The sequence below is a fragment of the Phoxinus phoxinus genome (genome assembly GCF_949152265.1).
Source record: "Phoxinus phoxinus genome assembly, chromosome: 16".
NCBI classification, from domain to species: Eukaryota; Metazoa; Chordata; class Actinopteri; order Cypriniformes; family Leuciscidae; genus Phoxinus; species Phoxinus phoxinus.
Window position 1 is genome coordinate 6,833,268 of NC_136891.1, and position 15,625 is coordinate 6,848,892.

Sequence of the window (15,625 nt, forward strand, 5' to 3'; positions counted from 1 at the left end):
ATTCAAATTCTGTTCTGCATCCCGTATGTTTTCTCAATTCAAATCTAGTAATTGAATCAGAATTTAAAAGTCACTGTCAGTTGCATTTGAAAGCTTTTTTAACATTTTGCATGAACATGTTTCCCTTTGAGGTTTATGTTTTTGCTTTTTATTGAATTCTTCAATTTGTTCCCCAGCTGCTGGACTGCTTCGTGATCCCCGTGGTGTTGCTGCTGTCGTGGTTCTTCCTGTTAGTCAGGTATAAAGCGCTGCACTTTGTGGGTGTGGGCGTGTGTCTCATGGGCATGGGCTGCATGGTGGGCGCAGACGTCCTGGTGGGCCGACAACAAGGCCTCGGTAAGTCCTCATCCCCACACCAGTGTCACGGCACACCCTGAATATTAACGCTCTCTCCTTTCCCCTGGGTGGTGTTTTGTTTCTCGAGCAGCCACAGTCCAGACGTTACATCAGTGTAAAGCACTGCCCAATCCTCTCGAGAACCCTGGATCATGCAGATTGATTCAGTTTCAGAGTCAGTTATTAAATATGAATGAACAGGGGCTTGTCCATATACACACACAGCTTTCCCCAAGGAGCGGTCTAATGAAAAACATACTAATTTGCAGCAACTCTGCAGTTGTTAGAGTTATCTGAGAATAATTTACCCACCACTGAGTGAGTGTTTACATTTATGCATTTGGCGGATTGCTTTTATCCAAAGCGACTTACAGTGAATTCAAGGAATACGTTTTATAGGTGTGTGTGTTCCCTTCAAAATGTAACCCTTGTCTTTGGCTTTTAACAAATACATTGCTTTACCTGTTGAGCTACAGAAACTAGAATATAATTTTTTATTATTTTAGCCTGAAATTTTATTTTCAGCTAAGAAAAAAGAGAAAAATTGTATGATTATAAATATTATGTTACATATACATATTATTAAAATATTATAATTCATATTATTAAAATAATGTTTTATTATTTATTTTACAGGAAAAGTTGTATTTGAGCACCTTGACTATGGATCTATGAAAAAAATAGTTTCAGAATGAACAAATATTTGCATGCAGCATGTTTAGTTAGGGTTGTAGCATATATGCAGTGAGTGCATGGATTGTATTATCTAATATACGACTCGTGTCTGTTCCATACAGGGGACCATAAACTTTTAGGGGATCTATTGGTTCTTGCTGGGGCGACGCTCTATGGCATCTCCAATGTTTGTGAGGAGTTCATCGTGAAGAACCTGAGCCGGGTCGAATTCCTAGGAATGATGGGTCTCTTTGGCTCCTTCTTCAGTGGTATCCAACTGTGAGTCTCTTACTCTGAACAGTCCACATATATAACGTTAAAGACCAAATAATTGTATAATAATTGTTTTGTGGCCTTTAAAACCAATTCATACTGTGCCATTCATACATGGTAAAATTGTCATACTGTGCTAGCGGTGTTTTGTTGGATCAGTGTGTTGGCATCTGTCGGAGCTGTCTTTAACCGATTAAACATGCTGAATCGCCGTTTGTCGGTCTTGGAGTGTCTGAGAAGTGACATGCTGTAATCTGGTGACTGTCTGCATTTGTCAGCGTCTGTTGGAACAGTGTGAATTGACCTTTAGCTTTTACTGTCATCTAATACTCGCGCCATCAAAATTTAGATTTAATAATTTAATAACACTGTTAAATATAGTCTTTAGCAATTCTCAAAATGAATATTAATTTTTAATACTAAAAATGTAACAAAAAATACAAAGTTTCCGCCCCTCGGATGAGACCGAAAAATTCCGTCAATGGCGGGGAAAGAGTTATTAAATTGTGTCATTTAAAATGACTGATTTGTCTCTATAGTTTTTTATTTAAAGTGGTGTGCCCCTTTTTACAAGATGTAAAATAAGTCTCTGTTGTCCCTAGAGTGTGTTTGTGAAGTTTTAAGCTCAAAATACCCCACAGATAATTTTTTATAGCATGGTAAAATTGTCCCTTTTTGAGGATGGACAAAAACGCATAGTTTTGTGTGTGTCTCTTTAAATGCAAATGAGCAACTTGCAGACACACACTAAAATGTCAGACACTGTACTGCCTTTTTATGTTCAAACCAAAGTCAGACAGTAATGGAGAGACTCAAGAAGAAGTGACAACATGTAAATTGCAACAGGGGGCGGGTTTATGTAAATTTTAGGGTTACTAACCCGGGAGGAAGCTTGTGTAGTCCCTACCAGCTGTTTGTTGTAGTCCTTAAAAAGCTATTTCTGGTAAAGCAAATATCTCCCTTTGCTTTGAACTTTGAGCGTTGTTTATTCTCAAACAGCAACATTACACACTAACTAAAGTTAGAAAAGTGAAATCATAATCAACCACACCTTTAATATTATTTAACTTTTTATTACTCATTTATTTAGACAAAGTATAGAATTTGAATATCTGCCATTTAAAGTCCACATGATATCAAAATTGACCATATTTACTTTGTTTGCCTAAATTGATCGTTTTGTGGTGAAAAATTCATCCATGCAAGTCAATCCACACAAAAAAATGTTTTGGCTTCATAATCTTTAATCAAAATCTGAAAATGCCCCTCCCCTCTGCATTGGAGGACCTTCCCTGATGGCGTAGGTTTGACGGTTTGGGTGTCTGCTTAACATCCGTAACCACGCCCCTCCAACTGACAGTAGACAGGCTGAATGAAACACCTACTTTTCTAGATCCAATCAGGTGCTAGTTGGCCATGCCCACTATTTTTCCCTCATTTAGTATTCCGATAAAGTCTGTTGCAACTTCCGGTTCACGCAGACTTTAATTTTAAAAAAAAATAATTATAGTTCAACCGTTCCTAGAATAAACAAAATAAAATAGCAAAATAGCTGCCAAAACCCTAAGAGCTTTTTTCGATTCGTTAATTGGTGTAATTTTCTGTACAGCATCATGGGTAATGTAGTTTTTCACTAGGAATTCTGTTAAATACAATTATTTTAAAAATAAGCTGAAATAATGCAAATCAACAGAATTTAACAGAGTAAAATACCATGGATTATCAACCTCGTAGCTCACAGTAGGCCTGTTGTTAAAGGTTTAAAAGTTGTCGTTCAAAATAAATTTTCCTATGAAGAAAATGAATAGAGTTTTTACATCCGAAACCCGACTGTAGGTTTATTGGTATATCAACCAGAATATCTCTGCATACTGTCAATGAAATCAAAGCATTTTGGGCCCATATGGGTGTAGTTATGACATTTACTAATGCTAACCAGCCCCTCATTGGTTTCTCCAGCCTATGATGTAAACTAAAGGCTATAGTCCACCATAATTGTGCCATTGAATAAGACCCTTTACTCCCAGTTACTCCAGGTAACCCTCACATGGTTTTAACAGAAACGTAATGATTTTTCCAGTAATTGCGAGTTACCTGCTAACCCGCTGTCAGCCGCAGATCCTCCTCACAGTTGGAGGTTTACACACCCTGCATGTCTAATTATCATTTCCACCAGAGCCGTTTGGATCTCCGACACCACATTTGCCAGCTACTTCCAAGCACGAGTCAGCTGGAAGGTTTTCGTCTCCATTCTTTTTTTATCCATCTGCAAACGAGGCACATTTGGACCGCCTGCGTCCCCCAGCAAGCGTATACGGCAGCTCCAGCTGGAGTCGAATTTACCAGCCCCTCTCTCTCATCTAACACCTTCATTCCCCCGGTGCCGAAGCTTCAGTGTGCTTTAACATCTATATTTGCTGCGTATTTACATAAACGCCAACGACACAGTTTATCCATGCCAGCTGGGTGTAATTATGCTGAAAGACATTCATATCTGACAGCGGGCTGGAATTGTGGACGAAGTCCTGCTTCCACTTAAAGTCGCACTGCTTTATAAAGGGCTCTGGAGGAAGCAGCGCGACAAGCCCACTTGATCTAGAATATTCTCTTTCTTTCCGTGCCTGCATCAGATACGGTAGTTTCATCTGCAGGGTTCAGGAGCGTCTCCCATGATGCACCTCTAGACGCTGTCGGCCGATGAGACTGTATCCTTGGCAACAGATCATCAGACGGTGTCACAGGGCCAGAGGATTGTTTCCCGCTCGGCTTTAATTGTGCATGGGGGGGATGGGAACGGGATGACCTGTCATTGTGAGTAAGTCGGAAAAGCTCACACAGAACCAGGCGTGTGTCACTAGATTCCCTCGGACTGTTCAGGGGAGATTGAACGCTCTCTTCTCAGGCTGGGTGGATTTGTCACTCTGCCCGTTGTTGCTGAGTTCACCCACCTGTCAAGATGAAGCATGCTGTCGAGACTTTGTTGGCTGCCGCTGTTTATCTTTTATTGATGTTTTTATTTATTCCCCCCCCCCCTAGCTCGCGGTGCTCACCTGTGGCTGATAGGAATTGTGCTGTGTTTCTGTTTTTCAGGGCCATTATGGAGCACAAGGAACTTCTGAAAGTGCAGTGGGACTGGCAGATCGGTAAGCCTCTGATTTTGACGGGTTTCACACTTGGTTTGATTGCTTGAGCCCAAACCTGAGGTGAATTCAATCACCTTCTCCCTGCACAGTCTCTACCACTGACACTGACACTGAATACTGTTTTACTGCCAAGTATTCATTTGTCAAATTAAATAACTAAATATCTTTGAAACAAGATCATTTCACTAAATAAATAACATTAAGACATTTTTTTTCAGACAATGTATCTTTAATATCAATGCATTTCGTTGTATTGCTTTGGTGGATCCCCCCACTTATTTTAAGTGAAAGCTAACAACAAGTGAAGAAGTCTGCCAGCGCAATAAGACAAAATACATATATATTTTATGCAGTCTTGCTTCTCAGGTAAATTTATTTGATTTCAAAGATATACCATTTAAAAGTTTGGGGTCTGTAAAATGTTTTATGTCTTTGAAAGAAGTCAAACAGGTGCATTTATTTGATCCAAATAATACCGTAAAAACAGTAATATTGCAAATTATTATATTACATTATATTTTAAAATGTAATTTATTTCTGTGATGTCAAAGCTGAATTTTCAGCATCATTACTCCAGTCTTCAGTGTCACATGATCCTTCAGAAATCATTCTAATATAATATGATATGATTCAAGAAAATATTGATTTATTTATTATTTTTTATCATTATCAATGTTAAAAACAGTTGTGCTGCTTAATATTTTTGTGGAAATTTTGATACTTTTTTCAGGATCTTTTGATGAATAGAACGTTTAAAAGAACTGAACTAGAATTTTTTTGTAACAATTTAAATGTCTTTATTCTCTCTTCTTATCAATGTAATGCAATTATTAATTGCTGAATAATATTAATTTCTTACTGATCCCAAATTGTTGAGCGGTGGTAGATTAAAGAAATGTTCCAACAATTAAAAAAACATTAAGAAGTAATTTTTGCTAAGTGCCTAATTAAAGGTGCTTTTTGGATATTTTAAGTATTTTTATAAGGACTGTTAATTAATGTAATGCAATTAATTTGGACAATTTAATAAATTAATGCAATTATTCATGCCTTCTAACCTGTAAAAAAATGTGTTTCCTACCATCAGAACAATTTAAGCGTTTTAATCGATTAAGTTGTGTGTTGTCTGACCATGTTTCTAACCCAAGAATATAATTTACTTTCTCAACAAGTCAGCATTTTCAATTTATCTTGAGAATATTTTTTGACGGATATAACAAAATATGCATCATCAATAGCAGTGGCACTAAAGTCAAATGAGCACTGGTCTAGCCAGAGCGCTTCGGGGTCAAAACGTCCTCAGAAGCAACAGCAGACAGCTGTGAACGTACGGGGATGGTTAAATATTGCTGTGCACGTGCTGTTGAGCTCAGGGAGAGAAGATGTGACTTTCCATTTGACTTCCTCACGCACGATAACAGGCATATTTAAACTGTTGACAAAAGACAATTAGCAAAATGAATTGCTTATGCAGTCTGTGACATCGCTACCCCGTCTATAAATACACACGCCTGCTCGTGTCTTCATGAATGCACAAACACATTTTTATTAAAGCAACACACCACTTGAGGAGGTGATTTTACTATGGTTAATATTAAATGCATCTGATTAGAAATAATTACAAATATCTTTTGGTTTGTAATCCCATTTAGATAAGACTTGGCAAAACTACCGTCCTCGAATTCAGTGTGTTTTATGACCTAGGAAGTCACTTAAGTTTAATCCAGATTGATGCTGAAGTGTTGAGGGTCCGTGCCAAAGGCAGCATTTGGGTTGGATCCCAGGAGGGTGCAGGCTTGTCACAGGGACATTAGCAAGTCTCGAGTCGCTTGAGGGGCCACGTCATTAACTGCAAGTTACACACTTTATGCCAGAACAAGGAATGAATCCCGCCAAAACTGCGATGCCCTTGATAAATAACGAGGGCATGTTGATCATAATGCATTAGTTATGTTGCCACTGTCCTTGAAAGACTGTGAGAAAATTCATATTAGTTTGTGTACCATTGCATATTATTAATATACAGTGACTTTAAAAGTATTTGGGTGCTTAAATGTCTGAATGTTATTGAAAGTGGTTTCCGCCAAGTCAAATGTAAAAAGGTAATTGCTGCTTTTCGTCTCACAATTCAGATTTTTTTTTTTTGCAATTGCGAGGTACAGTATATACTTCACAGTTCTGAGGAAAAAAAATCTGAATTGTGGGATAAAAAAAAAACTGAATTGTGAGAATTGTGCGCACATAATTTCATCACTCCCAATTGTGACATAAAAGTAGCCATTTTATATCTTACAATTTTTACCTTTATAAAGACTGAATTGTGATATAAAGGCACAATTGACCCTTCGCAGGGAGCTTGATTGACAGGTGATCTGACCAATCATACTTCGCCATTAACCATTTTGTCCGACAAAGCAGTCAGGAGAGTTAGTAGATTAACATGGGAGGATTTGAACTTGAAAAACAGAGTGTACTGACGCCTTTCCGCGGTTAAAACAACATTCCTTCTGATGTTCATTCATGTTTATTTGATGCTATAAATGAACTAGAAGGAAGAGATGATCGGTTCACGGGCAGCTTTAACTGATGCTCTACAGCGATCTGTCGGATACATTAAAGAGCCACAAAACGGTATTTATTGTTTAAATTTCTTTTTAAAAATGACCAATTTTGAAAGGTGAGACTTTGCTTAATAGCAAAAGTAACTGAAAAGTAACCTGGTCTGTCCTGTCTGTCGGTGTGTTGTCAGTCTCCTCTCTGCTCCATGATGTGTTTTTCACTGCGTGAGAACATGTGTGTGAGAGTGGCGTAGCTTGTCGGGCATAGCGACAGTAACTAAGGGGGGCGGGTCTTTGCGAACGGTCAATTAAAGTCAGAATTGTGTGATTAAAAAGTCGCAATTAACCTTTTTCATTTTTTTTATTCCGTGACAGGAACAATTGTTTCCATAGAATGTCATTGCATTAGATTCCAAAAATTAAAACAGTAGCTTTTATTTTAAGGAAAAATAGTTTAAATACAGTTTTTTGAAGCAAAAAAAAAATCCGCTTCAAAAACTGTTAAAAATATAGTTTGTAGCATCATTAATTAGATTTGTCAGATCCGCTCTGAAATGTTTCTAAAATATTGTCATCACCTCCAACTAATTATAGTTATTTTTTTTACATTCAGGCTTTTTTTTTTTTTAACAGAGTAACATTAAATCCTTGCCTACAGATAGATCTGAACTTCCTCCTTCATGAATAGCAGGTGACAACTTATATTTCTCTGATGTGCTACATCGCCAAACAGTGTTAGCAAGGCGTCTGAATAAGTTATGAAGCCTTCTGCTCGGCTCCGAATCCTCATAGCCTGAGAACAAACTGCGTGTGAACAGCAGTGAGCTCACACACATATAGTGTGATATAATCCTGACATTGATTTGTCCTTGCTGGCTTTGAGCTGATTATTTGTTTTTACCTCAAGGGTTTCAGAGTTGATCCTGTCATTTATCTTTTATAGCTGTAATTTCACTATAGCGACAACCTAGAAATACTATATAAAAATATATATTATAAATATATAATAAAAATCAATTGTATTATGGTAGTTCTATTACATTCACTTTTGAGTAGCAGGTAAATTATAGTATACTGTTTTATATTTATAATTGTAATGCATTCATTTTTTTATTTATCTTCTGTTTTCCAAACTGAGATCAAATAAACATAAAACAAAAAAAATTGTGGACTTCACCTATAAAAGACTTGTTGGGATGCCAGACAGGAAGCAGATTTTGTTAGTATTGTCTGGTTTTTCATTTCAAAACAAATTATTATTATCCATCTCCATTTCTGCTGGAATAAAAGTTGTGTCCTTTACAAATGCATTTAGAAATGAATGGCCTGAGAAAACACAAGTGAATAATTACATTTTTTCGTGCCATCCAATTCCATTATGATTGTGCTGGATGAATTATGACCTGAATATCACAGCTGCTGTCTCTCTGTCCTCAATGACATAAAAAGCTGATTGCTGGTAACAGAAGAATATTGTGCTAAACTCCACACTGGCTTCATCTGTACCCTTTTCAATCATCTTTACAATACGCAATATGAAGCTGTAATATAATGTTGTACTGTAAAATAATAGAAGCTGTTTATATTTTCTATGAAGCCTATGCATTATTAACAAAATTAACCACAGTTATTATTTGCTTTGTGTTATAATGCATTATATTTTAAGAGCATAGCCATGTAAGCATTATAAATAAGAGATAATGTATAATAAACCAGATCAAGACCCAGATGCAATATAGATTACACGGCTACTTACCAAATAATTAAATAAGTGGATATGAAATATTGATTTAAGTTTTGTTTTGTGAGAAAGAGACTTCAGAATGATATAAAAGACACGAACTAGCCTTTTAAACTGTTTAGCAGTCATTTAGTTGCAGAATTCTGACCAATCAGAATCAAGTATTCCTGAGAACTTTATCATAATGTATCATAATTACCATCATAATTATTTATGATCTAAAATATCTTTACTTAAACATTTTTACAACTCACATTTTGATAACAAATATCATTTGTTTCAAATCAAAAATTTATTTTGCCTGAGGTTGTTGGTCCACATTTTTTTTCAGAAACGTATGAATCTCTCCTCAATGACCATTGACTTAAATAAAAAAGACAAAAATTGCTGTATGTAGTGTTCAGATTTGTTCAGCACTGCAGGTTTGTCCTCTGCCACTTCATTTGCTCGAACTCTTAAAGCAGGATGGATTCTGATTGGCTGTAAACGTTTTTATCAGATGGAAAATGTCATTCTGAAAGCGATTCCAACGATACCCTTCTTACGCGCCGTCACAGTTGTGGTGTGGACTCTGCTTTATATTTAAATGATTTTTCGAACTGGCCTTAACTCTTTATGTCCTCTCAGGGCTACTGTACATTGGATTCAGCGCGTGCATGTTTGGCCTGTACAGCTTCATGCCTGTGGTCATCAGAAGAACCAGCGCCACAGCGGTGAACCTCTCTCTGCTCACAGCCGACCTGTACAGCCTCTTCTGCGGCCTGTTCCTGTTCCAATACAAGGTTACAATCTCTCACTCACTCACTCACTCACTCACTCACTCACTCACTCACTCACTCACTCACTCACTCACTCACTCACTCACTCACTCACTCACTCAGACTCTCACTCAGACTCTCACTCACACACTCACTCACTCACTCAAGGCAAGGCAAGGCAAGTTTATTTATATAGCACATTTCATACACAATGGTAATTCAAAGTGCTTTACATAGAAGAAATTAAAATAATCAAAAGAAATAAGAATAATTAAAACAGTTTAGAGTAAAAAAATAAAAATAAAATAAAATACAGTGCAAACAGTCGGACGAACAGTGGCACAGTGCTCATTCAGTAAATGCAATGTTAAACAGAAGTGTTTTGAGTCTGGATTTGAATGTGGCTACTGTAGGAGCACACCTGATCTCTTCTGGAAGCTGGTTCCAGCTGCGGCTGGCATAATAGCTAAAAGCGGACTCTCCTTGCTTTGAGTGAACCCTTGGTATTTCTAGTTGATGTGATCCTAATGATCTCAGTGATCTGTTGGGTTTATATTCAGTGAGCATATCTGCAATGTATTGAGGTCCTAGGCCATTAAATGATTTATATACCAGTAATAATACTTTAAAATCAATCCTAAATGTGACTGGGAGCCAGTGTAAAGACCTGAGGACTGGTGTGATATGTTCATATTTTCTGGTTCTGCTCAGGATCCTGGCAGCAGCGTTCTGTACGAGCTGCAACTGTCTCACTCACTCACACACTCACACACTCACTCACTCACTCACTCACTCACTCACTCACTCACTCACTCACTCACTCACTCACTCACTCACTCACTCACTCACTCACTCACTCACTCACTCACTCACACACTCACTCACTCACTCACTCACTCACTCACTCACTCAGACTCTCACTCACACACTCACTCACTCACACACACACTCACTCACTCACTCACTCACTCACTCACTCACTCACTCACTCACTCACTCACACACTCACTCACTCACTCACTCACTCACTCACTCACTCACTCACTCACACACTCACTCACTCACTCACTCACTCACTCACTCACTCACTCACTCACTCACTCACTCACTCACTCACTCACTCACACACTCACTCACTCACTCACTCACTCACTCACTCACTCAGACTCTCACTCACACACTCACTCACTCACACACTCACTCACTCACTCACTCACTCACTCACTCACTCACTCACACACTCACTCACTCACTCACTCACTCACTCACTCACTCACTCACTCACTCACTCACTCACTCACTCTGACTCACTCACTCTGACTCACTCACTCACTCACTCACTCACTCACTCACTCACTCACTCACTCACTCACTCACTCACTCACTCTACATGTCATTACACCGGATGTATCTTTGCTCACTTGCCCTTGTCTCGTCCATTTTTTTCCTCATGAATGTTGAGCATAATTTCTCTGCTCTCCTTCTGAATTCTGCACATCGTTTATTCCCCCCCTCCCTCCCTCCCTCCCTCCCTAGATTCTATTTATAATATTAGTCAAGACTTCTTTCACCATTTAGTTTTGCATGACCGTTTTCCCGTGGCAGGATGAACGAAGGCAGACGTGTGTGTTGCCGTGTGTTGTAATTTGTTTAAAATAACAACATAAAATATTGAGTAAGAAAATAAGTGTCTGTAGTGCACTGCAGTGGAGTCTTTGGTTGTGGCAATGCGTACTTGCTAGTATGCTGTTGGGTTCAGTATAGTTGCACTGCTTCATGCTTCAATAACGGACACTTTGAAAAGACAGATTCACAATACAATCATTCAATGCCTTTAAAATATTGAGCAGGGATTTTTCCCTTTGCCTTTAGGGAAAGATCCAGACACAATGTGAGACTTCATCTCTAAACACCACCATTACAGCGAAAGCCATCAATGAACAAAGCCATTAGTCTTACTGTACAATGAGCATAGTGTTTTAAACTCCCTTTCCTTGTCTAGTAGTGATTACACTGTCTGGAGGACAAAAAGAGATTCTGCTTCTTTTGAATTGATTATTATAGAGTATCACACTGATTCGTTTGAATGGTTACGGTGCTATTAAAGTGAAGGGCTTCAAAAGGGAGTTTTTTCAGCGTTGCCGTAGAAGAACCATTTTTTGCTTCCCCAAAGAACCTTTTAGGAAACCGCTCTTAAAAGAATGGATGTTTACATTTCTTCTTGGAACCATCAATGCCAATAAAGAACCCTTTAAGAGAGAAGTGTGTGTGAAAGGGATGTTTTGGTGGTGGATAATTTGCAGGTGGATTTTTTTCCCCCCCAAGTTGAATGTATTAGGACCATGTTTCTGAGCTTCAGGATTCATGAAACACAATCAGAGTGATGGATATGAAACAAGCCTCCATCTCTGTGGCCAACGGCAGAAAGCTCTGGGTTACTGGATGTGCTCTCTGCTTGTTGGGAATGGGTAGAAGTGGCTCAACGAAATCAGATTTGGTCTCAGTGGAGTGGCGGTTTTTTTAGTGAGAACAAAAGCAGGGATACCATCTAAAGCATCTCTGACTTTGTTTTCCATGTCCTTGTGTGAAGAGGCTCAGCACAGCTGTCATCTCTGACAGAAATGATCATGGATTTCAGCTAATATTTGATAGACATGTTGTAATGCATTATTATATTATATTATATTATATTATATTATATTATATTATATTATATTATATTATATTATATTATATTATATCATATTATATTATATTATATTATATTATATTATATTATATTATACAGGTGAAACTCGAAAAAATTTAATATCGTGCAAAAGTATATTTATTTCAGTAATTCAACTTAAAAGGTGAAACTAATATATTATATAGACTCATTACATGCATAGTGAGATATTTCAAGCCTTTATTTGTTATAATTTTGATGATTATGGCTTACAGCTATGAAAACCTTTTCACAATATTCTAATTTTGAATTTGGAGTTTTCATAAGCTGTAAACCATAATCATCTAAATTATAACTAATAAAGGCTTGAAATTTCTCACTTTGCATGTAATGAGTCTATATAATATATTAGTTTCACCTTTTAAGTTGAATTACTGACATAAATTAACTTTTTTCGAGTTTCACCTGTATTATAGTAAGTTTCTTTTGTTTTGTTAATTTCAGCAGTTTACATAGAAATTATGTATTTTTAAATTACATTATATTATTTTATATAAGCTGCTTTTGTTTTGCTAATTTCAGCATTTTACATATACTAGATACAGGAAAATACAGTCAAATAAAGTTTTTATTTAATTTTTCTTCTTCTTCACGTCTCATATTTTATCTTAATTGAAATGAAGATAATAACTTATTTGAAAACCAAATTTGATCAGATTTTAGAGACTATCTTTTTATTTATTTAGCATTTAAGCTAATTATTTAATTTTTTTTTAAATCAAAGTAATTACACGATATACTGATTAATTCAATTTGTCATTAATCACAAACTGTATCAATATATGCTAAGAAAAGCCCCCAAATTAAGATATTTTTTCATATTGTTGTTCTCTCTGGTCATTGTGTTGTATACACATAACAAAATGCAAGGGGTTACACCAGCGTGAGAGAAGCCGGCAGACATGAAGTGCTTTCTACTGAATTCTGTCCAGCCCTGAACTGAATGCCAGAGCCATTTGTTAATACGGTCATATGTAGCCGGAGCTCTCTCGGATTCTCTGCACGCTGTTGTTATTGTTGGTCTGTAGTCTGCACCTGCACTCTCATCTCAACCCTGTCCTTTATTCCCGTGTCTGGCTTTTTGTCTTCTGAAACCTGGTTTCTGCTCACGAGGCAAACTCAAGGTCCTCGTGAATGTTCTGCGGAGCCTAAAAGTCTGAGACAACAAGGACGATCTAATATCATTAAATGAATAAGAAAAGAGAGGCTATGATAAATAATTTTTCAGATTCTGTCGAACTGTGTCTGTGTCATTACTGATAAGCAAATTGATGACATTCATGTGACTCCTATTTACAGACACAGTCATATGTTTTTGCTTCTACTAAAGCACAATGTTCTATGGATCTTTTTTTAAATCACTGTTATTATAGTTAACTAAAACTAAAACCATAAAAATAACATTTTTATTACTTGAAATGAAATAAATGCAAAAAAATAATTTAATTTCAGCTAATCTAATTTTCATTTAGTTGAACTTGATGTACTAAAATAAAAATAGAACATTTTATTGAAAAAAATTATATTTTTACTAATGGTCAGACTTTTGGACCCCACTGTATATGAATCCATATCTGCAGCGGACAGATATTGGCGTATGCCCACTCTTGGCTAAGACCATTTTGAACGTGCTTGCATGTTTTTCACAGTGATTTGCCGCTTGTCAGACAGAAGTAGATGAGAGTGTGTTTGAAATTTGAATCGAGCTGATTCCCACAATAGCCCTTGATGTTCCGTTCAGCCGGACCAATTCAGAAGAAAAATGAGCCGTGAAGATTGAGTTCGTATCTCGACAGGTTGCTCAATTTCCTGAAATCTTGGTTGCTGGCAGATGTGTGACAGAAGCATGTTCTCGCTGCAATTTGGCTTTGATTTTCACTTTGTGGCTTGTTTGGTCCGTTCCATGAGGAAAAGTAGATCGTTTGATGGTTGGATGTATATCTTCTTATTTGCAGCAGTTGGCGTTGTTTGTCCAGATCAAATAGTTAATGAGAATTTTTACTGGAAGCATTTTGTGGTTATAGAACAAATCATTTGTCTCCAAAACGTAGGGAATACCTGAACCATACACAAGCACAAAGATAACTAAGCACATACTAGGAATAATTTGTATTTAGTAAAACAATGTACTGTACTTAATGCATACCACATTTACTGAAGCTTCATATCAATGTTGGTTCATTAGTATGTACTTGGAAGGAACACGCCGACTTTTTGGGACTTTAGCTCACCGTATCCCCCAGAGTTAGATGAGTCCATACATACCCTTCTCATCTCCGTGCGTGCCGTAACTCTGTCTGACGCACCCACCGCTAGCCTAGCTTAGCACAAAGACTGGAGGTAAACAGCTCCAGCTAGCATTCTGTACGCTCCCCGTATACATACTGGGAACTATATTCTCAGAAGGCGAAGCACTGCTACTTGGGCGGAGTGATTAGCGCAACACTCTGAGCGAACTCTCTGCTCCTCACCATGGGGCTTCTCAGGCGCTGCGATCAAATCACTCCGCAGAAGTAGCAGTGCTTCACCTTCTGAGAATATAGTTCCCAATATGTATACGGTTAGAAGATGGCTGTGTCTCATGTGAGCTTGTTATTTGTACATGCTGTGACTATACAAATCACAACACGTAAATAGCAAAATGTTGGCGTTATTTTGTCACTTATTGGGAGCAGTATGCTAGCTGGAGCCATTTACCTCCAGTCTTTGTGCTAAGCTAGGCTAGCAGACAGAGTTACGGCACGCACGGAGATGAAAAGGGTATGTATGGACTTATCTAACTCTGGGGGATACGGTGAATAAGCTAAAGCCCCAAAAAGTCGGCGTGTTCCTTGAAAGGCCTTATGCCGATAATGAAGTCTAGTATCTAACCAAACTATTGATTTATTCAGAGATAGCGTGCTCCAGATGAAGGCTGTTAGCATTGATTTGAGTGTGGCTTGGTGCTTTTACTGTAAGCTCTCTTTGTCTGCTTTAATGGCTGTGCTATTTCCTTTCACAACAACACAGAGAGATGCCGTATCAGCCATTACCTGCAGCACTTCAAGGCTAACCGGGGATTTTAAATGCTCCTGTAAACATGCTTCCTTTATTGAGGACAGTTGTTAATAGCGGACTAATTTTATTCCTTGAAATCAATGAAAATTGATTGAAAATGGAAAAATGTGGCCACAAAAGCTTGAATGCTAAACATAGTTTGTTTTTCTGGCTATTTTAGGTCGTTTTAGGCAATTCTAGCAGAATTAGTGGGTCAAGACATGCTTTCCATTCAGCCTTGCATGTACCGGTAGTTGGTTTAGCCTGCTCAGCTCACCTGATTAGCACAGCCTCAAGTTTGATTCCTTTAGGTGAAAACCACTGATGTGAGATTTTCTGATTTTTTTATATTTACACATATGGAAGCTTGTTTAAAA

General features: G+C 37.6%; 1 protein-coding gene across 1 annotated transcript in view; it reads left to right on the plus strand.

The window, feature by feature from the left end:
• The window catches only part of slc35f1 (solute carrier family 35 member F1), a 131,617-nt gene that overhangs the window by 109,835 nt on the left and 6,157 nt on the right, over nucleotides 1–15,625 (plus strand). The window contains exons 4-7 of the mRNA XM_079583645.1: nucleotides 177–336; nucleotides 1,134–1,290; nucleotides 4,375–4,427; nucleotides 9,354–9,508. Coding sequence (XP_079439771.1) covers nucleotides 177–336; nucleotides 1,134–1,290; nucleotides 4,375–4,427; nucleotides 9,354–9,508 — 525 coding nt within the window. The remainder of the gene's footprint in view (nucleotides 1–176; nucleotides 337–1,133; nucleotides 1,291–4,374; nucleotides 4,428–9,353; nucleotides 9,509–15,625) is intronic.